The 26,659-nt window shown below is 40.9% G+C and overlaps 1 protein-coding gene across 2 annotated transcripts in view; it reads left to right on the top strand.

Annotated features, from left to right (window-relative positions):
- Positions 1-4,966: 4,966 nt before the first annotated feature.
- Positions 4,967-26,659, top strand: part of TRMT2B (tRNA methyltransferase 2 homolog B) — an 87,956-nt gene continuing 66,263 nt past the window's right edge. For both annotated transcript variants that reach the window (XM_061177815.1, XM_061177814.1), the window contains exons 1-7: positions 4,967-5,233; positions 6,698-6,860; positions 9,634-9,780; positions 10,481-10,535; positions 11,866-12,000; positions 12,813-12,912; positions 14,507-14,577. In XM_061177815.1, coding sequence (XP_061033798.1) covers positions 6,778-6,860; positions 9,634-9,780; positions 10,481-10,535; positions 11,866-12,000; positions 12,813-12,912; positions 14,507-14,577 — 591 coding nt within the window. In that variant the 5' untranslated portion in view covers positions 4,967-5,233; positions 6,698-6,777. The remainder of the gene's footprint in view (positions 5,234-6,697; positions 6,861-9,633; positions 9,781-10,480; positions 10,536-11,865; positions 12,001-12,812; positions 12,913-14,506; positions 14,578-26,659) is intronic.

Raw genomic sequence — 26,659 nt, 5'->3', positions numbered from 1 at the left:
CCCAGCCAAAGAGCTCCCTCAAAACCATTCAGCTCCATATATTCAAATTACAAATGATCGTTAGTTTGGTTTCTCAGGTACATTAATAGTTGGTAGGTATAACCTTGTACAGGAGATAAGAATATGTCAGTCACTAGATACTGTATTCCTCACTGGCATTTGGCTTGTAAGCCAGTCTCCTATTAATCTGCTTAGTGTAAGTTAGTCCCTCAGAGTCTAAATCACTTCCACAGGAACTGATGAAATCTAGTTCTCAGTTCCACATACTGGACTATGGGAGCTTCACCAAGATTCATCAAGTCACTTTTTTTCTCTGATATTTTAGGTGTTTTTCTCTCCCCGCTAATTTTCAATGTAATGACTGTCTATTGTATAAAAAATTAGAAAGTACAGAAATGGAAAAAAAATTTTGCAAATGATCACCCCAAGCCCACTCTCTAGAAGCAACCACTGTAAACAGCTGGCATATTGCCTTCCAATGCATTTTTTTCTTTACAAATTTAAAATCATACTGAATGCACAATTCTTTATCCTGCCCTTTTCACTTAAGGTTGCCTTCTACACATATTTCTATGTCATTATAAACTTTTCAAAGACACAATTTTAAGTTAAAAATTTTTTTAAATTAATTAATTATTTTTTAAATTTTTGGCTGCATTGTGTCTTTGTTGCCGCACGGGCTTTTCTCTAGTTGCAGCGAGCGGGGGGTACTCAGTTGCGGTGCGTGGGCTTCTCATTGGGTGGTTTCTCTTGTTGCAGAGCACGGGCTCTAGGTGCGTGGGCTTCAGTGGTTGTGGCACTCAGGCTCAGTAGTTGTGGCTCGCGGGCTCTAGAGTGCAGGCTCAGTAGTTGCGGAGCACGGGCTTAGTTGCTCCGCTGCATGTGGGAGCAGGGCTTGAACTCGTGTCCCCTGCATTGGCAGGCGGATTCTTAACCACTGCGCCACCAGGGAAGCCCTAAGTTAAATTTTTTATTGAAGTATAACACATACAGAAAAGCACACATATGAAGAGTATAACAGTGAATTTTCACAAAGTGAATACATCTTTATAACCAGCACCCAGATGAAGAAATAGAATACTACCAGCACCTCAGAAGCCTCCTCATACCCCCTGCCAGCCACTCCCTGCACCAGAAAGGTAATGCCATCCTGACTTCTAACACCATACTACGAGCATAATTTTTAGTGTCTCTCTAATAGTCTATGGACAGACCATATTTTACGTAACCATTCCCTATTTTTCTAATGTTGGACCTTGAAGATGGTTTCTTATTTTTAACTTTGAGAGCCTCTGGGCATATATCTTTGTTCACATCTCTATTTCTTTAGAATAGATGCCTAGAGGTGGAATTTCTGGGGCAAATAGTATAAAATTTTTAAAGGCTCTGGATTCTAATTGCTTTCCAGGAAGTTTGTATCAATTTACAATCCCACCAGCAATGCATTAGAGCATCTGCCTCACTGTCCATGGTCTACGTTGAGGAATATCAGTTCTTTTTTAAATCTTCATCAATTTTATAGATAAAATAGTATTATCTACTTGATATATAGTTTGCATGTTCTGTCATTATTAGTGAGGTAGAACAAAGCATTTTTTGACCAGTTATATTTCTTTTCCTGCGAATTACCTCTCCATGCCTTTGCCAAGGTCTCTATTGTGGTCATCGGGTTTTTCTTATCAGTTTATATAGCTCTTTATACAATAAAGAAAATGACCTTTTGCCATAGTCGTACATATTTTTCTGTTTATGATTGAATTTAATTATATTTTTATCATATAGAAGTTTTTCAGATTTATGTAGTAAAATCTACGTATGTGGTGGTTTTTTCCCACTGCTAAAGTTCTCCTGCCTCCAAATTTCAGATGTATAATCATCTATATTTTATTTTAGGGCTTTTATGATTTGATTTTTTTTTGACCTTCAACTAATTCATCTGGAATTTGAGTTGATGCCTGGTAGTAGGGCTCAAATTTTCACAGGCATCACTGGGGTGCTTGTTAAAAACCCAGATATTCTTGGGCCCTACCCACCTCGGATTTTGATTCTGTAAGTGTGGGGTGGGGCTCAGGAACCTGCATGTGTTACAATCACCCCAGATGATTACGTTGCACACGGGCCCCTGTGCACATTTTGAGAAACTCTTGCAAAGTGCAGTGTAGCCTGCCTTAGTACAGAGACTCAGCACCTCCCATCTGGATGACTATAGCAGTCTCCCTCAGCTTCCAAGTCACTACACCCTAAAATCCATCCTACACACAGCTGCTAAAGTTCACTTCCAGAAACATTTCATGAAAAACTCTTCACTAGCTGCCTGTTGTTAAGGGAACTAGATCAAACCCCTCATCCCAGCACTACAACTCCAGGCCCTTCTTTTTTTTTTTTTCTATTTAATAAAAATGTTTAATGCTGCCAAAAAGTATAAAAATACAGCAGGAATGGCTCCAGGCCCTTTATCTTCCTGGACCTATTGATCTCCACTGACTTCGGCACCACAGTCCCTTCCAGCCGGACCTGCCTCCTCCTGGGCCTCGGACATATATTTTGCTCATTCCTCTTTTCATGCTGCAGCCCCCACCTCCTCTCAGGTGATTAAAATTCTATGCATTAATTCAATTCTCATTCTCTTCCTTCCTTGACTACCAAGAAGATCCTCTGCTTTTCTAGAATTACCAAAGCCCATGGTTATGTATTCTGACTTTGTGAGCCTTGTCTTTCCATCAGGTCACATACTCTCGAGGGCGCGGGCTATGTCTATCCCTCATGGCCTCTAACACAGGCCTAGAGGCCTGGGAAGCACACCTGAAGAACATGGCTAATGGAACCAAATCAGCCCTAACTGCCAAGTGATTTTATTTGTTTATTTATTTTTCCAAGTTATTTTAATACATGTTATTTCTGAGAGCTAATGCTGTAGCCTCTCAGAAATCCTTTCTTTGGTCCGAAATGAGAATATTTGACAAATTTCTAGAGATTTCACTTTGTGGTGATTTGGTTTGCTGGTAACAAAGTTAAGCAAAGGTTATCTTGGTTTCGGCTCTTATTTAATTCAACAATATTTCTTATCACCTATGACATGTTCATTTATTGACTTTCCTGTTGAAGAGTCTAACCTTTTCTATAATATGGGATATTTTTCCCCTGTTACAAATGTAATGATTTCACTTGTAGAGAAGGACATGGTTTATCAGATTAAACATATACAGAAGTGTTAAGGTTAAATAATTACATTATAGCTTCCTTAATCTCTTTTCTCTCGTCACCCCTCAGGGTCTGCCTTCTCAAATGACAGACCTGCTTTAAATGAGTTCGCTTGGATGCTCAGAGCAGGTGAGGGTGGGGGTGAGAGAAGATATGCCCTTTTCCTTTCAGTAGACAAGGTGGGATTCAATTCAATTCATCAAATATTTATCGAGCTCCTGTTAGGCACCTGGCTCTGGGCTAGGCACAACAAAAGATGCCAAGATGAGAAATGATAAAGGAGCAGAAGGGCATGGGAAGGAGAAGAAAGGGGAAGAAGAGGTGAGGAAAGGAGTAGAGCTGGCTTTCTGAATAAGAGGGGATTAAGAGGAGAGAAAGGGAGAAGAGACCCAAAAGCACACTCTCTGGCCTGGTTTCACTTGCTAGCCCAGTGCAGGCCTAGAAACCTGAAGCAGTGGTTTGCACTCCAATTTTGCTCAAGAGCCATTAGAGCAGTTAGGAAGGCCACAATTTGAGTCAAGCACTTACCTGCTCAAGTCTTTAGAATGGGAAGCAAAGATCTCTCTTCTTTTCTTTTTTTTAGTGGATTAAAACATTTTTTTTTCATTAGGGTATAGTTGATGTATAATACTCTATTAGTTTCAGGTGTACAACATAGTGATTCAAAACGCTTATAGATTATACTCCATTTAAAGTTATTATAAAATATTGGGTGTATTCCCTGTGTTGTACAATATATCCTTGTAGCTTATTTATTTTACACATCGTATAAAGATCTCTTTTTTAAAAAAAAGGTATATATGCACATGTGTGTGTATATACACACACAGTATATACAATTATTTTTGAATGATAATAGCTAACATTTATTGAGTGTGTGCTTACTCTGTTCTAAGCACTTTGCATGCATTAACTTCTTTAATCTTTATCAAAACGCAGTGAGGTAGGTACAATTGTTACGGACATTTTTTCAGATGAGAAAAATGAGGCACTGAGCAATTAAGTAACTGGCCCAAATTCACACAGCTTATAAGTGGCAGATCTGTGCTTTGAACCTTGGTCAGGCTGACAATGTTTGCTGTTATGTGAGTTACTGGTCCTTGTTTAACTTACTGCTGTACTCACTAGGGTTAATGCATTGCCTTGCACATAATAGGCATATTATGCTTTGAATAAATAACTGAAATGTTGACTGTAAAGTGCTTTCCATTTAAGCCCAATTACTATTAAGCATACAAATCGAGCGTCATAAAATGTAGATTCACTTTGCTGTAAATTTTATTCTGTTAAAGTAAGTTTTTTACAGCACATACGTGTGCATCTTTCAACACTGCGATTTGAGGAAGCCACCCCGCTCTTCATCTCCCAATCTTCCAATCCATTATGGATCTGATGCCTGCAATTCTACCATTAGAAAACTATTGGTTTTTTTTTAACATCTTTATTGGAGTATAATTGCTTTATAATGGTGTGTTAGTTTCTGCTTTATAACAAAGTAAATCAGTTATACATATACATATGTTCCCATATCTCTTCCCTCTTGCATCTCCCTCCCTCCCACCCTCCCTATCCCACCCCTCTAGGGTGACCACCCAGAAAACTATTCTTTTGGTTGTAGGCTACCCCTCTAGAGGTAGCGCTGTTTACGATACAGTATTGCGAATTTCTAAGTGATTTAGGAGATTTATCCAGATCCACCAATGGGAGGGTGAGGAGAGCAGGCAGGGGGCGGGGTCGCGCGGAGGGGTCGCGGGGGTGGGGAAGACGCCGGGCCTTAGCGCAACGAGTGCTTTGGCTGAAGATTTCTAGAGAAGCGCCCGGACAAAGTCGGGGGAAGGGCTCCCGAGACCAGCTGCCCGGTGTCAGGCCAGCCAGCGCCCGGGGGGAGCGCAGCGTCCCGCCACGTCTGTCCCGGGAGTAGAGGCGCTGGACGCACCAGGAAGTGACTCTCCCCAGCGGCTGCGATGAGGACCCTTAGCTGATTTTTTCGTTAACCGCCTCCGGTTTGTAAGAAGATTTATAGGTTACGAAGGTAAGAGGGGTACGTGGAGTGTCCGAAAACCCGATTTATCCTCTGCAGTAGAGAAAACTGCTTACTGCGCCAAGCTGCTCCCTGGGCGGGGAGTTGGGAAGGCAGGCGAGGTGGGGGAGGGGACGACCGGACGCTGGCTGCACGTGGTCGCATCCAGCTCTGCGTCCGCCTGTGTTCTGACCTCCCCCTGCTTCCCCTTGCCGGCTCTTCTGGCCCTGCAGTCCGCCCAAGTTCAGTGGTAGCCTTTCCTAATGTCTCTTCCTCGTTACCCTTCTTACAGACACGGTGGGCAGAACTTGCCCAAAGAAGAGAGGGATGGAAGGGCTGGTGAAGGGGGTCTGGTGGGGGAAGGAAGGACCTGACTGCACGTGGGCTGCAGTCAGGACGCAGCAGTACCCATCTGTCCGTCTGGTTTAGCCAGGAACCATATCTGGGGCCAGGCCAGCTGCAAGAAGGGTAAACGGAGAGTGTAAGCAGGATCCTTTTCCGTAGGTGAACATTTGCTCCAAGGAGATCCTTGGCTCTGTGAGGATTAAACCTACTACATAGTCTCTGCTTTGAACCTCTCTGAGCATTTCAGGCTGGTTAGCTATTCAGCCCTAGAGAGTTAGTATACCTTCCTCTCTGGCAGCTCTGGACCTTGGGTCTGTTTCTGATCAATTCCTGAGGCAGAAATAGAGCAGTTGTCACATTCTTTTTTTTTTTTTAAAACCCAAGCATTTATTTAAAACAGGAAACACTATAAAAACAAAATATAACTCACTTTGACTGGTATTACTGTACTGCCTTGAAAACTATATTTCACTTGAGAAATTACTAAGTATGATGAGAGGCTCTTTACCAGGAGAGATGTCTGGTTGGCACCCTGAAATAGTAGAGTCCTATTGTAGACTATATCTGACCATTTGGAGAAACGTAGAAGGACAAGGGGTACAGGGCAAGTGGAGCACAGTCATGGTGGCAGTCACCAGGGAGAGGGCCCACACTCACAAAAAGTCTAAATGTCATGGGATAGAGATAGCTGTCCTCAAATTCCTCAGCTCCCCTGTCCCTCTGCCAACCCCGAGTGGGCCTGCAGTTTCCTTCTTCCTTCCCTGCCAGCTGGAGGGACAGGGCCCCTTTCCTGGAAGAGTACCACTCTCTCCCCCTGTAGTGTGGGCCTCCTCAGTGCCCAGTCTCCATACCATTCTTTATTCTTTGTCTCCTGCCCCTTCGCTCACTTCCTTTCTCTGGTTTTGCTTTTCCTTATATCAAATATACACATTTGTCTCACCTTGGAAAAAGGTCTACCACAGGTCACATGTTTGGTAGTATTAACAGGTGGTCCTGAGTGGGCCTTAAGTTCACCACACTCCAGCAGGCACTGAGGTTAGGAGAGTTTGCATGTGTGTGTTGTTTGTTTTAAGTTTCCACATAATTGTTCTTACCCTCACAGCACTCGCATGCATTATTATATCTCACCAGGTTTACAGGTTGGACACATTGAGGCGCAAAGAAGTCAAGTGACACACTTCAAATCAGAGCCTGAGGCAGGGCAGTGACACATGTTGAACAGCTGCTGTGTTAGGCACAGACCTGAGTGCTTCCTGTATATGAGCTCATTTAATTCTTACCACAACCCTGAAAGGTAGGTGTTACCAGTCCTATTTTTATAGATGGTGACACTGAGATTCATAACACTTAGGTAACTTGCCCAGAGTCACAGAGCTAGTGAGAAGAAGAGCTGGGATTAGAACGTGGCCCCAGAGCCCACATTCTTAATGACTTGTCCCTTCCTGGGAGCTGGGTGGACTGTGTTATTGTTAACACCTGAACTCTGGGCCAGCTTAAATTTATTCTGTTAGAAATTTGAAATCCTCAAAACGCTTCCAAGCTATGACAGTTACTTTCTTTAGTACTTTGTAAACATACAAAATACTGTATGGGCTAAATATTACAGCACCCATGTCAGCATCCTCTAAATTAGGTAGTGATCACGCATACTAATTTCACAGTAATAGAGGGAGCCATGGAAGAATCTTTTTAATTTTTAAATTTTTTAAATTTTTAAAATAAATTTATTTATTTTTGGTTGCATTGAGTCTGTGGAAGAATCTTTTTTTTTTTTTTTAATAAATTTATTTATTTATTTTTATTTTTGGCTGTGTTGGGTCTTCGTTTCTGTGCTAGGGCTTTCTCTAGTTGCGGCGAGCGGGGGCCACTCTTCATTGCGATGCACGGGCCTCTCACTGTCGTGGCCTCTCTTGTGGAGCACAGGCTCCAGACGCGCAGGCTCAGTAGTTGTGGCTCACGGGCTCAGTTGCTCCGCGGCATGTGGGATCTTCCCAGACCAGGGCTCGAACCAGTGTCCCCTGCACTGGCAGGCAGATTCTCAACCACTGCGCCACCAGGGAAGCCCCCATGGAAGAATCTTTGTTAATAAACGTATTCCATACATTGGACTTGAAATGTATTTCATTCTGAATTAAGGTATGACTTAACATTGGGGTGAAATCCAAGGTAGAGGGCAAGGGCAAAAAGGTGATTTCATGGCAGATCGGTGAGGTGTCTGGCCAAGTCCATTCATGTGTCCTTGGTACTCAAAATAGTTAAACATCAATGATCAGGCACCATTAGGTAAATAGGCGACAACAGAGAGTCCTGTGTTGGAGGAAGAGGGGTTCCTTCCTCTTTCCAAAGTGAGGCCCTTCACCTGTTCTAACTCTTCCAGCTTTTGACTCATAGTTACTCCCACTATTCCCTCCCCCTGCTCCCTTCCTTTAATATTGCCACCCCCACTCAGTCCCATACTGTCTTTAAACATCATGACAGTTGTAATTAACACGTACTGAGTTTTTCCCAGGCATTGGACACTGCTCAGAGCTTTACAAACATCATGTCTATTTAATCTTCTGCTAAGTGCTTTTTTTTTTTTAACATCTTTATTGGAGTATAATTGCTTCACAATGTTGTGTTAGTTTCTGCTTTATAACAAAGTGAATCAGCTATACATATACATATATCCCCATTTCTCCTCCCTCTTTCGTCTCCCTCCCACCCTCCCTATCCCACCCCTCTAGGTGGTCACAAAGCACGGAGCTGATCTCCCTGTGCTATGCGGCTGCTTCCCACTAGCTATCTATTTTACGTTTGGTAGTGTATATATGTCCATGCCACTCTCTCACTTTGTCACAGCTTACCCTTCCCCCTCCCCATATCCTCAAGTCGATTCTCTAGTAGGTCTGCATCTTTATTCCCATCTTGCCCCTAGGTTTTTCTGACCATTTTTTTTCTTTTTCTTTTTTTTTAGATTCCATATATATGTGTTAGCATACGGTATTTGTTTTTCTCTTTCTGACTTACTTCACTCTGTATGACAGTCTCTAGGTCCATCCACCTCACTACAAATAACTCAGTTTCGTTCCTTTTTATGGCTGAGTAATATTCCATTGTGTATATGTGCCAGATCTTCTTTATCCATTCATCTGTTGATGGACACTTAGGTGGCTTCCATGTCCTGGCTATTGTAAACAGAGCTGCAATGAACATTTTGGTACATGACTCTTTTTGAATTATGGTTTTCTCAGGGTATATGCCCAGTAGTGGGATTGCTGGGTCATATGGTAGTTCTATTTTTAGTTTTTTAAGGAACCTCCATACTGTTCTCCATAGTGGCTGTATCAATTTACATTCCCACCAACAGTGCAAGAGTGTTCCCTTTTCTCCACACCCTCTCCAGCATTTATTGTTTCTAGATTTTTTGATGATGGCCATTCTGACCGGTGTGAGGTGATACCTCATTGTAGTTTTGATTTGCGTTTCTCTAAGGATTAGTGCTGTTGAGCATTCTTTCATGTGTCTGTTGGCAATCTGTATATCTTCTTTGGAGAAATGTCTATTTAGGTCTTCTGCCCATTTTTGGATTGGGTTGTTTGTTTTTTTGGTATTGAGCTGCATGAGCTGCTTGTATATTTTGGAGATTAATCCTCTGTCAGTTGCTTCGTTTGCAAATATTTTCTCCCATTCTGAGGGTTGTCTTTTCATCTTGTTTATGGTTTCCTTTGCTATGCAAAAGCTTTTAAGTTTCATTAGGTAGCATTTGTTTATTTTTGTTTTTTGTTTTTTATTTCCATTTCTCTAGGAGGTGGGTCAAAAGGGATCTTGCTGTGATTTATGTCATAGAGTGTTCTGCCTATGTTTTCCTCTAAGAGTTTTAGTGTCTGGCCTTACATTTAAGTCTTTAATCCATTTTGAGTTTATTTTTGTGTATGGTGTTAGGGAGTGTTCTAATTTCATTCTTTCACATGTAGCTGTCCAGTTTTCCCAGCACCATGCTAAGTGCTTTTTATTATCCTTTATTTAACTCTTGCAACCACTCTATAAGGTAGATGCTATTATTATTTGCTCTCCTGGTGTGCCAGAAAACCTCCAGGTTGGTCACAACTCTTTTTGGGCTCAGCATGTAAGGGAAACTTCACCCACATGATAGCCAAGAAGTGTCAAAGAAGACAGAAAAGTCAGAAGAAACCAAGACATCTTGGACCACTAGATGATTCCTGGCAGGAAAGGTAAGGCCCTGGGTGATATCCCTTCCCCTTAACAAATCTGAATCTCTGGGCCTACTGAAATTCTGTATGCCTGACGTACAATGTGGCATATGCAGGGATTCAGGGGGGCCCCTCAGGTAGGATACCCAGGGCAAACTTAAGACATCTAAGGAATGTTGGTGGAAATGCTTTGTGATTGCAGAAAATGTTCTCCTTGCCTTTATGTGTGTTTTTGGCAGAAAGAGAATATTAAACTGGGACCTTGTGTCTCAGAAGGTCCAGGACAGGTATACTGAAAGCCAGGGACTTAGAGATGAGATGAATTAGAAATGAATAGTCCCACAGCAACCATGCAAACACAAATATACCTCATTTTATGCAACAACTGTATTTTCTAAATCAAATTATATTTTAAAAGTGTTAGGGAGGTGAGCTATTTAAAGGAACCCAACAGTGAAGCCTTTTTGTAATATGATTAATTACCTCCTGATAAATCTGGATTTTTCTTATATTAGGTTTGCCCATCTGTTCGGCTTTGTTAAGTAGACAGCACCAGAATGGGCTCTTCTCCCAGACTCCATCTCCTCAGGGGCCTGAGAGTTAGGTCTTCTGAATGATAAGTAAAATGCCAGAGCAAATGGTGGCAGGAAGTACTTATGCATAGTAGGTGCTCAGTACATATTTAGATAATGAATGAGGTGCCTGGATGATTTTATTCAAGGCTGGCTGATGTTGTGACGCCACTCTGGAGGCTGAGCTATGAAGAACAGCTCAAGGTAGGTACCCAGCTTAAGTCTTCACTCCTCCATTCTATCAGGTGGTAGACTTGTAGGAAGCTTGGCTGGACAGGTTTACCCAGATGCCCCAACGTGTCCTTAAAGTCAATATGCTAATGACTCTGAAATTTTCACTTTAGGCCAGTTGTGTCTTCCAAACTCTAGAGCCTTATATCCGAATGCCTGTTTCCTTTCTTCCTTGCTTTTTTTTTGGGTTATTCTTATAGCTCTGTGTGTGTGAGTAGCAAGTGCTCTTGCTGCTTCATATATAGCTGCACTTTCCAACATGGTAGCCACTAGCTACATGTGGCTATTTAAATTTAAATACAGTCAATTCTGCTCTAATGCTTGTTTTGAAAATGAAAATTTGTTCCAACAGATTGATGTATTAGGGAACAATCTGAACAAAATGCAGATTTCATGTTTGCTTAGGAGTGATTTTGTCCACAAGAAACATGAGATGAAAGGGGATCTGTACCCGGCCGAACTGAGCTGGGTAAGAATTTGTAAAATGAACACCCACACACACCTCACACATCTCCCAGCTCCCTCAGATCACTGAGTGTGGTATGAGCCACACCCATTCACATCTGCTGTGAGAACTTTCTGTTCCACCCCCATAACCCTCCTTTCACCACCTCACGATAACTCATAAGTGGACAGCCACTTCCACAAGCAAGTTTCAGGTCTTTGTCAGGGTAATGAGCCATCCTTATTGTAGTGTTTATACATTGCTTAACCATTTAACATGTGCAAAACTTTGCTATTTTTATTAATTTCCTACCTTTTTTTGTGTGTGTTACTGATAAATTTTTGGAATGTGTGTGCCCAACCCCATTTTCCTATGAGCCCTGTGATTTCTTTTGAGTAATTTTGCATAGTATGGTGTAGGAATGCTTGTGTCACGTGATAGCAGACCCAACTGTTAATTAAAATGAAATAAAATTAAAAATTCGTTTCCTCAGTCACAAGTCACATTTCAAGTGCTCAGTAGCCACCTGTAGCTAGTGTAGGCTGCCTTATTACACAGAACATAACACCAATAGAGAACATTTCCATTATCACAGCAAGTTCTACTGGACAGCACTAACATATAGCTGGAATGTTCAGTCTGAAAGGTCAGATGAAATGGTGAGCTTACACAAGAGCTCACTTGACCTTTTCCAGGTACCTCATTAGGTCTGTTGCTGTTCCATCATTCTGAGTTCCTTATCTGCTGAGACCGTGACCCAAGAATCCGTGGGACAACCTTCTCTTATCCTGTTTGTTTTCTATACTTTGAGGTGATACTGCAGAAGTCTTTTGTTTCACTGCTTGTATTCTTTTGCAGGTGAAATTTGAAGCTCAGAAGAAAATTTTACAGAGACTAGGATCTTACCTACAGATGCTCAATGGAGTCAATGTGACAACAGCTGCACCCAGATCTGAGGGGCTCTGTTGTTTTCTCCATCCTATTATACCTTCTGTAAGCCCCTACTTCCCTATCCTTTATCTGCCAAGTCTCCTTAATAGCTAATACTATCAGCCAATACTTAACCAGGCACTTGCTGGGGACCAGGCCCTATGCCAAGTGAGTAACATGTGTCATTGTCTTGTTTACTATTTACAGTCACACTGAGGGATAGACAGTGTCATTTTACAGATGAATACTTGAGGCTCAGTGAGATTAAATGATTCGACCAAGGACACACATCTAGAAAGTGCCAGAGCTAAGGTTTACACTCAAGTTGATCTGATGCAGAGCCCACTTTCTCAACCAGTACGCTACTGCCTCCTTAGAAAGATTCCAGACTTTGGAAAACTTCTAATGAGGCCTCAGAAAGGCAGAATTTAATCTGTGGCAGAGGTTGGCAAACTATGGCCCTGAGGCCACATCTGCTCTGCTGCTCGACTTTGTAAATAAAGTTTTATTGGAACACAGCTGAGCTCACTTGTTTATGGATTGTCTATGGCTACTTTTGCACTACAGTGGCAGAGTTGAATAGTTGTGACAGGGACCGTATGGCCTGCAAAGCCTAAAATGATTTACTGTCTGGCCCTTTATTGAAAAAGTTTTCTGACTCCTGCTTTATGGCAAGATTGGAACTCCTTTCTCCTATGGAGTGTCTATGGAGTGTCTTGATCTTCTCAGTCATGGAATTTCACCTATGCCATACCTTCCAAGCAAGCATCATTTATTTTTTCTCATCCAGAGAACATTCTTTCATTCTTTGTATTGTTGTCCTCCTTGGTTTTATTTGACCTGTTGTCCCTCTCCTGTCCTTCTGCCTTCTCCAGCCTGTCATCAATGGCTACCGAAATAAGTCCACCTTCTCTGTGAACCGAGGTCCAGATGGCAATCCAAAGACTGTGGGGTACTACCTGGGAACTTGGGGAGGTCAGTCGAAGGCTGTGACTAGTAGAAATAACAAAGCAAAAACTGAGAGGAAAGGGGAGGGTGCAGAGAACAGTGTCTGTGGGAGTGGAGAGGAGTGGGAAATATGGTGGCTTTAAAGGAGAAAGTTGAATTGGAAGCCTTTGATGCAGAGCATGATCACAAGGTTAATTGGAGATGTGGTATATATATGCACAATGGAATATTACTCAGCTACAAAAAATGAAATAATGCCATTTGCAGCAATGTGGACCTAGGGATTATCATATTAAGTGAGGTAAGCCAGACAGAGAAAAACAAATATCGTATCGTTTATATGTGGAATCAAAAAAAAATGATACAAATGAACTTACTTGCAAACCAGAAATAGACCCACAGACAAAGAAAACAAACTTATGGTTACCAAAGGGGAAAGTGGGGGAGGGATAAATTAGGAGTTTGGGATTAACATATACACACTACTATATATAAAATAGATGACCAACAAGGGCCTACTGTATAGCGCAGGGAACTATACTCAATATTTTGTAATAACCTATAAAGGAAAAGAATCTAAAAAAGAATATATATATATATATATATATATATATATATATATATATATATATAAAACTGAATCACTGTGCTGTACACCTGAAAGTAACACAACATTGTAAATCAACTATACTTCAATTTAAAAAAAGGCATTAAAAAATAAGGTTAATTGGGGATACTTTTTGGTGAGTAGTCATTGTATTATAGGGCTAGGAATCAACCTCCCCGCCCCCCAGCTTTCTTCCTCTAAAAGCCATGTGCCTGAGACCTAGTAAGCACTTCATAAATATTGATGCTGGTGCTGCTGCTCTCTCATTATCATCATTGTTGTCAACATCGTCATCATCATCATCGTTATCATTTTATGTTGCTTTCTGTACTGGGAGCAGTCTCCTGCTTATTAGAGACATGCCCTTTCTATTTCACATCCCCATATCCCTGAAAATTCAGAGCTTTCTGTGATAAATCTGCCTTAAAAGAACTGGTAGGGGAGGTGAGTGCTGGTGAGAGAAATCACAGTGGCATATTTCTGAGACTTAATTCCAGGATCCATTCCCAGATTCCATTCCTGAACTTACCATTTGCCCATTTTCAATAAATCCACTTGAAACACCATCATTTTATATTAGTCACACTGTTTAATATCCATATGCCTTAAACTACAGTTCATTAGGGTAGGCACTTGGCTTTCTTTTTTTCCCCTGTGTGCTGAATTAAATGAGTATATGACGTCAGTGTTCTGTTATTCACTAACAGAAAAACAAAACCCATTACATTTTACTTCCCTCTTAAAATCTGAACAGAAAGCAGACATTATCATATCGCACATTTGTGGCATGAGAGAAAATATTGGGGACTAGCTCCATTAAGAATAAGCTTTTTAATGGCCAGACCAGGAAACAGGTTTTCTCTGAAAAATGGCCTTGAGCATGAATTAGGTACTTTGCTTCTTCGTATTTACATATGCCTCTTTGGATTAGGGGATTTGAGTTGCTAGACATTTTATTCTAAATAATCTTTTAGGAAGAAAACCATGTAAATCAAATTCTTTTTCTTTCCATAGACAGGAACATGGTCTGTGTGCGGTCTAACCATCTGAAACATATCCCCAAGAAACACAGTCAAGTGGCACAGGTAATAAGGAACAAAGGCTGGTTGAAGATGACCCTGGGCATTGCAGTCTATAACGGCAGCATGCCTGATATGTTAATAATAGAGCTCTTCTAGTGCTACAGGGGAGGAGGGGTTCTGTTCTGAAAGTGTACTTCTTAACGGTGGAGAGAACATTGCTAGTGTTTCATTTCGGAGAGGGTGGAGAGGAGGAGAGAGAACTGCATCCATTATTGCAAATGTCAAGCATCCAAGGAATTTAATACAAGGGAAATTTAGGACAGAGAGATACTGATGAGGGCAGGATAGCAAGTGGCAGGTGTCTGGATTTGGAAGGCTAGTGTTTTCAGCAGAACAAGGTTGAAACATATCATGAGAGATGTGGGAGTGGGCGTAAGGCATCTGCATCATTAGATTGGCCTCTGAGACATTTTAGTATCCCTCTATTTCATGCACCCACTATTTACTGAGTACCTACTATGTGCCAGGCACTGGACTAGGTGCTGGGGATCCAGTGGTGACTCAAACAAACATGGTGCCTGCCCTCCTGGAACTTAAAAGAAAAAGGCAAAAGAAACAGGACTTCCAACTGACATGCTTTTTCCCTGTTTAAACTTACAGCACCCATCCTCCTAATGATTCAGCTTTCTGACACTTGGGTGGTGCCTTCTCATAGGACACATCTTGACCTCAAAGATTTCCTGGCTAGAACACAGCTCCCATCATAGGATCATTCTCCAGAAATCTTCCTACGTGACCCTTGTCAGCTTCTTCTCCCATTGTCTTCAGTGACTATTCTAAACTCTTACCTCTCCTCGAATTTCCTATCCCATCACCTTTACCCTTGCTCTTGACAGATGGCTGTGCCTGGTTCTTCACTGGAAAATTAAGACCAACAGATGAGAATTCCCTTAGCTGCTTCCCCTACCATCTACCAATTTCGCTGAAATCTTACCCCTCCTTTCCCTCCTACCTCAGTGAAATGCTGTTAGTCTTCTACCTGTCCAAGGCTATTCTTCTTCCTTGAAACACCATCTTGGACTCATCTCCTCTCTCCCCAAGTCCCTTACTCCTTTGTTACATTCCCTCTTTCTCCCGTTTCTTTACCTATTTTTCTCCACCTCTATTGGCTCTTTTCTTTCAGTTCATAAACATATTCAATAAAAAAAATCTGATGGTTCTTGCTTCTGCCCCCAACAATTCCTAGAAATTAACCTTGCCAAAGTCATCAGTGAGCTCCGTTTTGCCAAATTAAATGGAAACTTTCTGCCCCTAACTTACTCAACTTTTCTCTGCCTTTGGCACCGATTATTATTCTTATTTTCCTCCTTGGGAACACTGTCTTTGGTTTCTGTGCTACCATTCTCTGATGGTTTTCCTCCTATTTCGCTGGCCACTTCTTAGTCGTTCTCATGGGATCTTTTTCTCCCTTTCCCACGATAAGTGTTGGTGTCCTCCAGGACTCTGTCCTTGGCCTTCTTTTTGAATATATTCATGGGAGATTGCACACCACTATAGCTGATGATTGGAATGAGCACCTGTAAAGTGACAACTCCTAAACTTATATTTGCATACCAGCTCCATCTTGAGCTTCAGGAGGTGGGATTCCAAAGGCTACTGAACATCCTCACCTAGTTTTCCTGTGGAGCTCTTCAAATCAGCATTGGCCCAGATCCAGATTTCTCAACCTTCGCACTATTAACATTTTGGGTTGCATGATTATTTATTGTGTGGGGCTATTAGGTGCACTGGAGGATGTTTAGCAGCATCCGTGGCCTCTGCCCCTAGAGGCCATGAGTTGTGACAACCAAAAATGCCTCCAGATATCTCTTGTGGGGCACAATCGCCTCCGGTTGAGAACCATTGCCCTAAGCTAAATTTACCCTCTTCCCTTTCCAAATGTGCCCTTTTTTTCTCACGTTAGTAAATGGTAGCAACATGTACTAGAAACATATGTCCTCTTAGACTCCTCTGTCTTAATCCTACCACTTCCTCCTCAGCCACATATAATTAATCTCCATGTCCTTTCAGTTTTCCTTGCTTTTTTTTTTGTTTTCTTATTTATTTCGTTCCGTTTTCCTTTCTAAAAATACTTTGACTCTACCCTCTTTCTGTTTCCACCACCATCATCACCACTCCAGTCCAAGCAACTGGTCTCACTGATATTTAGCATCTGTATTGTTATGACTGTAGATATTCACTCCTGAGCCAAGTAGATGTACTAAGATTTTGTTTCCTTTATTGTACTGGTTTTTTTCTTTCATTTTATGTTGTGGAAAATTACAAACGTATAAAAGTATAGAATGGTATAACAAACCCCATGTACCCATTACCCAGCTTCAGTAACTATCAACACATGGCCCATCTTGCTTTCACTGTACTCTCACCCACTTTCCACCAGCCCCTTTGGATTTATTTGAGGCAAATTCCAGACATTATATAAGATATAAATACCACAGCATGAGTTTTAACAGAAAGGACTTAATTTTTTAACATAGTTTCATACCATTGTCACACCTGCAAATAAACATTTATCCCATAATATCAACTACCTAGTAGATGTTCAGATTTGGCACTGTTTTATCTCATAAAAAGCTTGATTGATATAGTTGGCTTGTTCAAATCAGGATTCAAACAAGGTATATACATTGCATTTGATTAACATGTCTCTTCAGCCTCTTAATTTGTAAGTACCCCTCCCTATTAATTTTTTTGTCCCTGCAATTTACTTTTTGAAGAAACTGGTTTGTTTTCCTCTGGAGAGTCTCCCATTCTGGATTTTGCTGATTGAATCCCCTTGATATCATTGAATGTTCTTCCTCTATCCCCTGTATTTCCTCTAAGCTGGTAGATCTAGAGTGTTGATCAGATTCAGGTTTGATTTTTGGCAAGAATGTTTTTATATGTAGATGTCTAATGGGCTCTCTTTTTTGGTGATGTTAACATTGAACAGTGGATTCAGGTGTCATCAGTCTGATCCACTCATTGAAAAGTTCCCTGTCAGCTTTTCGCTTAATGGTTTAGCTGTCATTAGTGATCAGTGCCTAGATCTCTTATTTCAGGGGGGGGTTGCAATGCAGTTATGTTCTAAATCTATCATTTATTAGCTGGAATTCTTCTAGAAATAACTTTTCCCTATCAACCCTTTGGTTACTCTAAGGTACTCTTACAGGAAAGGCAGGATAAATCCTTGGTTCTTTCACCTTCCTCAAAAGATGATCAGTTAAATGTGTTTGTTTTGGTATCATTAGGAACTCATAGATTTTTAACATACTTGATATGTTTCAATCTACTGCAGATACTAGGGGTTTTTTGGTACTCCAATTGCTCCATTTTTGGCCAGTTGGAACCTCTTTAAATTGGCTGTGAGACCTAGATGGCCGTGATAGTTCTGGAATGATAAGATATTTCTAGCACATCTAGTCCATTTTATGCCTGGGAGCTGGAATCAGCCGTTTCTTTAAGGAATCCTTGTCTCTTTTAGTGGGAAATGGCAGGGTGCTAGGAGCGTGCTTATTTATACTGAGTTGGTCATATTTCAAGGCCTTTTTAGTGGACAGAGCTAGGAAGTATTTTTAAAAGAAAATATGAGTTCACAGTAATATGTCCAAATCAAATTAAAAATTGTAGAGTTTTTACTTAAATCCTTTGATTTTATATTTTTATCTCTTGTCTCTTACAATTAAAACTTTAGTCCTGACAACATTAGCATACCTACAGTTGACCCTTGAACAAGGCCATGGTTAAGGGCGCCAACCCCCGTGCAGTCGAAAATCCACTTCGTATCTGTGGTTCCACATCTGTGGATTCAATCAGCCATGTGTCGTGTAGTACTGTAGTACACGTTTAGTGAAAAAAATCTTCATATAAGTGGACCTGTGCAGTTCAAACCCGTGTTGTTCAAGGGTCAGCTGTACTTATTTATTCTATCCTACTCTTTACATATAATTTCAGAACAACAATACTAGTATTATTACTAACAAATGATTACTGAAAAGAGCTCAAGATTTCTGTCCAGTTCTTTTTGTCCAATTATTGTGGCTCTGAAGGAATTCATCTCTTTGTAGTTACACCACCAACTTGACATGATACATGGATTCTTTTTTTTTTCTTCTTTCTTCTTGCTTTCAAATTTTAGGGATTGATTTTTTTCTTTTTCCTTTTGATTAAATTTTTGTTTTATAATTTTGTAAGATATTTACATGGTTTCAAAGTCATATCTACAAAATAAAGGTGTATTTTCTTTTTGTTTTGTTTTTTGGCTGTGCCGCATGCAGGATCTTAGTTCCCTCACCAGGGATTGAACCCACCCCCCCTGCAGTGGAAGTGCAGAGTCTTAACCACTGGACCTCCAGGGAAGTCCCATAAAGGTGTATTTAAAGAGGTCTAGCTTTCACTTCTGTCCCCTCTTCCCAGTTCCCTTCCTCCTTCTATTTGTAACATTTTTATTCACTTTTATTTATTTTAAAAAATGGAAACATATTTGTATCTCCCCTTTTCTTAGCTAAAAGGTAGCTTAATATGGACACAGTTCTGTACCTTTTTTTCCACATAATAATGTGCTTCATTTTTTTTTAATATTTACAGTTGTTATATCTTCTTGGATTGATCCCTTGATCATTTTTTTAACATCTTTATTGGAGTATAATTGCTTTACAATAGTGTGTTAGTTTCTGCTATATGCTTCATTTTTTAAAAAATAACTGCTTAGTCCTATGTAATATGATGGATTTTACAACTTTTAGTTTTCATTGGCTTGAATAATTACCTCATTTTCTCATTGGCTTAGTTTTCTATGAACCTATTGCTAATTTTTTTTCTGAGTGCTCTAAGAGCTCTGTCAAACATTCATCAATATTCTCCATATAGTCAAAAACTTGAGTTTAGTATTTTCCCTGAAGACCTTTTTTCTGGAGTCTCCATCCTAGGCTCCTGAGGCCTTCTGCCTAGCTGTTATCTTGGGACTCCTTTTGCTGTTCTTCTGTCTTTCCCCCTGTTTCTCAGATCCCCTGTCTTCCTTTTTCTGGTTTACATCCTCATTTAGCTGGAATACAACCTCCATTAGCTTCCTGAGGAAGGGTGCCTAGGAGTAAACTTTGAGTCTTTGCATGTCTATAAATGTCTTAGTTCTTTCCTGACATATGACTGAGAGTATTTCTAGATTTCAAATTCTAGGTTTGAATCATTGCCTTTATAAATTTGAAGACATGGTTTCATTGTCATCTGGCCACTAATATTGTGTAAGTCTGGATGCTACTTTAAGTCCTATTCCTTTGTAGATAATCTCTCCCCTCTTTTTTTCTCTAGAAGCTTTTAGGGAATCTCTGTCCGTGAAACTTCATGACCATGTGGCCCTTCTTTCATTCGTTGTGATGGGCACTTTCTAGTCCTTGTCAAGCTGGAAACTAATACTTTCAGACATGGGAAATTTTCCTGTATTATTATTTATTTATTTATTTTTAAATTAATTAATTAATTAATTTATTTTTGGCTGTGTTGGGTCTTCGTTTCTGTGCGAGGGCTTTCTCTAGTTGTGGCGAGCGGGGGCCACTCTTCATCGCGGTGCGTGGGCCTCTCACTGTCGCGGCCTCTCTTGTTGCAGAGCACAAGCTCCAGATGCGCAGGCTCAGTAGTTGTGGCTCACGGGCCTAGTTGCTCCGCGGCATGGGGGATCTTCCCAGACCAGGGCTCGAACCCGTGTCCCCTGCATCGGCAGGCAGATTCTCAACCACTGCACCACCAGGGAAGCCCTTTATTTTTTATTTTTATATTTTTGGCCATGCCACGTGGCTTGTGGGATCTTAGTTCCCCAACCAGGGACTGAACCCGGACCCCTGCAGTGAAAGCGCCAAGTCCTTACCACTGGACCACCAGGGAATTCCCTATTTTTATTTTTTTATTGAAGTATAGTTGAATTACAATGTTGTGTTAGTTTCAGGTGTACGACAAACTGATTCAGTTATATATATATATTCTTTATCAGATTCTTTCCCATTATAGGTTATTATAAGATGTTGAATATACTTCCCAGTGCCATACAGTAGATCCTTGTTGTTTCTCTATTTTATATATAGTAGTGTGTATATGTTAATCCCAAAATCCTAATTTATCCCTCCCCTGCCCCTTCCCCTTTGGTAACCATAAGTTTGTTTCTATATCTGTGAGTCTGTTTCTGTTTTATTTATGTATGTATGTATGGCTGACTGCGTTGGGTCTTCTTTGCTGTGCGCGGGCTCTCGCTAGTTGCGGTGAGTGGGGGCTACTCTTCGTTGCGGTGTGCGGGCTTCTCATTGTTGTGGCTTCTCTTGTTGTGGAGCATGCAGGCTTCAGTAGTTGTGGCATATGGGCTCAGTAATTGTGGTTTGTGGGCTCTAGAGCTCAGGCTCAGTAGTTGTGGTGCACGGGCTTAGTTGCTCCGCGGGATGTGGGATCTTCCCAGTCCAGAGCTCGAACCCATGTCCCCTTGCATTGGCAGGCAGATTCTTAACCACTGCGCCACCAGGGAAGTCCTCTGTTTTGTAAATAAGTTCATTTGTATCATTTTTTTAGATTCCACATATAAGTGATATCATATGATATTTATCTTTCTCTGTCTGACTTACTTCACTTAGTATGATAATCTCTAGGCCCATCTATGGGTTACTGCAAATGGCATTATTTCATTCTTTTTATGGCTGAGTAGTATTCCATTGTATATATGTACCACATCATCTTTATCCATTCCTCTGTCGATGGACATTTAGGTTGCTTCCATGTCTTGGCTATTGTAAATAGTGCTCCTATGAATATTGGGGTGCATGTATCTTTTCGAATTAGAGTTTTCTCCAGATATCTGCCCAGGAGTGGGATTGCTGGATCATATGGCAACTCTATTTTTAGTCTTTTAAGGAACCTCCATACTGTTCTCCATAGTGGCTGCACCAATTTACATTCCCACTGACACTGTAGGAGGGTTCCCTTTTCTCCACACCCTCTCTGCCATTTATTATTTGTAGACTTTTTTAAAAATTGGAGTATAGTTGCTTTACAATGTTGTATTAGTTTTTGCTCTACAGCAAAGTGATTCAGTTATACATATATATATAGCCACTCTTTTTTAGATTTCCTTCCCGTTTAGGTCACCACAGAGCATTGAGTAAAGTTCCCTGTGCTATACAGTACATTCTCATTAGTTATCTATTTTATATATAGTATTTGTAGACTTTTTGATGATGGCCATTCTGACTGGTGTGATATATTATTTCTTTAATTACTTCCTCTCATTTTCTATGTTCTCTCTATACCTCCTATTATTTGGATTTTGGACTTCATGAATTGATTCTGTAATCTGCTACTCATTCCTCTTCTATTTTCCATCTCTTTTCCCTTTTGTTCTTCTTTTTGTGAAATTTTCTTGAAATAAATGCCAACATTTTTATTGACTTTTTTTCTACCACCTTTTAATTTTCAAAAGCTTTTGCTTGTTCTCTGATTGTTCCTTTTGTACAGCATCTTCTTTTTTTTAAGTAATGTAATATATATATATATATATATATATACACACATATATATATATCTCATATATATTTTTTTTTAAATCTTGCTTTTGCCTTTTTTTTTCCTGTTTTTTGAATTGTCTGCTTCCTTCAGGGATTTTTTTTTTCCTGTTTGTTTTGGGTATTGTCTTTTGCAATGAAAGCTTTAATCAAATAGCTGGTGGTAGTTGCCTGACTGTTCATGTTTAAGCATGAGGCTTTAAATTGATTGGCAATTCAGCTTGAGTGGTTTGTTGATTCTTGGCTTCACTGCTGGTGCTTGTGGGTGGGGTCCCATGTCTCTCTCTTGGGAGATCATTACTCTGGGACTATTCGGTTTCTTGAGAGAATTTACATTGAATCTTCCTGTTTCCACCCCTCTGCCACCACTCCGCCTGGTATTACCTGGTATTTGTGTATTCATTTTCTCCTAAGGAAAAAAAAAAATCCCCAACCTCCTGCTACAGAAGGATAGAGGTTTTTTGTAGGATGAGGTTGTTTACCAGTTTTATGTCCAGACTTTCAACCAAACCCTGTTTTTAGCCCTGTACCTTATCCCATCTCTGCCTCCTTGCACTTCAAGTTTGAGCCTTTCCAGGCTTGTGTGGAGCAGATAAGCCTTACCTCTCATCAGATCCCCCTTTGTAGGCAATCCGGATGTAGCTTCCTTCATCTTGCTAAGTCAGTTGCCATTCCAGTCTTTTATCTGGTTTACTCTTGTTGTCTTCTCTCCCATTATCTCTGTTCTTTCTTTCATTTATTCATTCAACAAGTACAATTGAGTACCTACAAGTGCCAGGCACTATTCTAGGTGCTTAGGATACAATAATGAAGAAAATATCCCTTCCCTTGTGGAACTTATAGTTTAGTGGGGGGAGACAGATTTTTTAAAAAAACATAATAAAGTAAATTATATAATATGTTAGAAGGTGATAAGTGCAGTGCTGGTCCGAATGTTTCTGTCCCTCCAAATTTCATATGTTGAAATCCTAACCCCCAAGGTAATAGTATTAAGAGGTTGGGGCCTTTGGGCGGTGCTTAGGTCATGAGAGTGGAGCCCTCATGATTAGGATTAGTGCCCTTATAAAAGAGGCCCCAGAGAACTAGCTTGTCCATTCTTTTTATTTATTTGTTTGTTTGTTTTTTTAAATTTTTTTGGCTGGGTTGGGTTGTCGTTGCTGTGTGCGGGCTTCTCATTGTGGTGGCTTCTCTTGTTGCAGAGCACGGGCTCTAGGCACGCAGGCTTCAGTAGTTGTGGCACGTGGGCTCAGTAGTTGTGGCTCATGGGCTCTTGAGCACAGGCTCAGTAGTTGTGGCGCACGGGCTTAGTTGCTCCGCGGCATGTGGGATCTTCCCGGACCGGGGCTCAAACACGTCTCCCCTGCATTGGCAGGCAGATTCTTAACCACTGCACCACCGGGGAAGCCTCTAGCTTGTCCATTCTGCCGTGTGAGGTTCCAGTGAAAAGACGGTAGCTGTCATTGAGGAAGCTGTCACCAGACACTGAATCTGCCGGAACCTTGATTTTGGATTTCCCAGTCTCCGGAACTGAGGAATTTTTGTTGTTTATAAGTCACCCAGTTTATCATATTTTTGTTTTAGCAGTGCAAACAGACTAAGACAAATGCCATGGGAAAAATACAGCAGGATAAGGAGGATGAGAAGTCATAAGTTTGGGGGAAATGCGGGTTGTAATTTTAAATGGGATCAAGTTAGGCTTCATTGAGAAGGTGATATTTGAATAAAGCAGTAGTTCTCAACTGGGATTAGTTTTGCCCTACAGGGGACATTTAGCAATGTTGGAGACATTTTTGGTTGTCACCACTGGGGGATGGTTGGACGGTGCTACTGGTATCTGTCTAGTGAGTAGAGGCCAAGGATGCTGTTAAACATCCTGCAGTGCACAGGACAGCCCCCCACAACACAGAATTGACAATAGTGCCAAGGTTGAGAAACTTTGGAATTAAGACTTAAAGGAAATGAGGGTGTCAGCCATGTGGAGGTCTGAGGGAAGAGCATTCTAGGCAAAGAGAACAGCCATGGCAAAGGCCCTAAGGAAGGAGTATGGCATGCTTTCTGGAGGAACTGAAGGTAGACCCAGAAGAGTAATAGGAGAAGAGGTAGGATAGTTAATGGGGACCAGATCGTGTAGTGCCTCAGAGGTCAGTGTTGGGACTTTGGCTTTTATTCTGAGCTATTGGAGGTTTTGATTGGGGGGGCATCTCATGATATGATTTAGGTTTTAAACAGGATCACTCTGGCTATTGTATTGTGTATGGATTGTTGTAGGGAAAGGTAGAAGCAGGGAGAGACTAGTTAGGAGGCTCATGTGGTAATCCAGATGTGAGATGATATAGCCCAGTGGGAGCAGCAGTGGAGGTGGATATATCTTGAAGACAGAACTGCAGGGTTTCTTGATTGATTGAGTGAAAGGTATAAGAGAAAGAGAGGAGTGAAAAATGGCTCTAGGTTTTTGGGAGGGGAAAGTGGAACAATGGAGTTACTATCTACGGAAATGGAAAAAGCTGTGGCAGAGCAGATTTGAGCAGGGGGAGGTTAGTAGCTCAATTTTGGACATGTCGCATTGAGATACCTGTTAGGCATCTGAGTGGATACGTTAAATAGGTAGTTGGATCTGTTAGGATGAGGTTCAAGAATTAGAAACCTTGGAGTTGTTAACATGTAGATGTTATTTAAAATCATGAGACTGGAAGAGATGACCAAGGGAGTGAGAGTAGATAGAAAGAGAACAGGAACATGGACTGAGCCCAGGGGCATTCCCATTTTAAGAGGTCTGGGAGGAGAAGAGGAACCAGTAAAGGTGACTGAGAAGGGGCAGCCAGTGAGGTCAGAGGAAACCGGGAGAGTGTGGGATCCTGAAAGCCTAGTGAAGACAGTGAACTGAGGAGGAGGGGCTCATCAGCTGTGCCAGTGCTGCTGGTAGGTTAAGTAAGATGAGGAGTGTGAATTGACCTTTGAACTGCATGACATGGAGGTCGTTGGTGACCATAATGGGAGCTGTTTAGGTGGAGTGGTGGGGACCTGATTTGAGTGGGTGAATAGAAGGAGAGGAATGGGGGGCAGTGAATATAGACAGTTCTTTTGAGGAGCTTTGCTACAAAGAGGAGCGGAGAAATGGAACAGTGGCTGGAGGGGAAAGTGGGTTCGAGAAGGTTACTTTTCTTTTTAAAGGTGGGAGAGTTAGAAGAACATGCTTGTGTATTGATGGGAATGATCCAGTAATGAGGGAGGAAATGATGCAAGAGAGAGAGAAGGGAGAATTGGTGGATCGATGAGTTTAAATACGTTTATGTCTTTTTTATTCCTTTATTTCATTTTAGTAGGATTTTTAAGAGGAATAGTCTGTTATTTTAGCCAGAAGTCCCTTTCACTCTTTTTAAAAATTTTATTTTATTGAGGTATAATTGACATGCAACATTGTGTAAGTTTAGGGTGTACAGTGTGTTGATTTGATACATTTATACAGTTGACCCTTTAACAACACGGGGGTTGGGGCACTGACCCTCTGCACAGTTGAAAATGCACCTATAACTCTGTAGTTGGCCCTCCATATCCTTGGTTTTCGCATATCTGCGGTTCCATGTCTCGAGTTCAACCAACCCCAGATTCAACCAACCGCAGATTGTGTAGTAACGTAGTACGTATTTATTGAAAAAAATCCGCATGTAAGTGGACCCACACAGTTCAAACCCATGTTGTTCAAGGGTAAACTGTATATTGCAATATGATGCTTAGGCATTCCCATGTAAGAACAGGAGTTTCAGGCTCTATTTTATAAATGAAGAAACCAAAGCCTTGGATCATACAGTGGAGAAGCTGTATTTCATATTTACTTACCCATTATCTTGCAGGTCAGACTCAGTTTTTCAGTTCCTATCCTTCTAGGACCTCAAAGACATTTGAATCTTCTTCCAGAAAACATTCCTTTCCAACCAGCAAGTAAACAACAGTTGAACCAGTCTTTCTTTAAATCACCAACTTCAAAATTTGGAAAAGAAAAAAAAAATTTGGAAAAAAAAATTTGGAAAAATATGTTCAGTATAGTTAAGCATCTTATGTTGTATTTATATGAAATTATAGCAGAAGTGGTCAAGTGCACCCTTAATTGATTTTTACCCTCTCAAGTGGCACTGATTTTTGGTGTAACTCTCCCTTCCGTGCACTATTTTGGGTTTGTGTGAAAATACAGTGGATCCAGAACCCATGCATTATGAAAACAAGAGGACCTAGTAAATCAGATAGTGTGTCCTGTTGTGGCAGCAACTGGCTTGTGTTTGAAGTTTGGCTTTAAGGATTTTTGATGTCTCAACACTGAATCAGGATTGCTTTTGACCTGTATTTACAGGGGAAGATGAAGGATCCAACTAAGGTAGTTGGCACCTGGTTATATGAAGAAATATAGAAACAATGGGCTTACATCAGGAAGTTATAAGTAAGAATGGAATTATAGCAGCTTAGTAGTATATTAGGAATTGCTGCCAGGAGGAATTCACAGAAATGGATGATTATTGTATTCCACATTGTGTACACAATAAGCTGAGATTCTTCATACAGATACCTTTGCTGTTCTT

This window comes from Eubalaena glacialis, chromosome X (assembly GCF_028564815.1).
Source record: "Eubalaena glacialis isolate mEubGla1 chromosome X, mEubGla1.1.hap2.+ XY, whole genome shotgun sequence".
NCBI lineage: Eukaryota > Metazoa > Chordata > Mammalia > Artiodactyla > Balaenidae > Eubalaena > Eubalaena glacialis.
The sequence above is the reverse complement of the archived record's forward strand: the minus strand, read 5'-3'. Positions and strand labels throughout refer to the sequence as shown.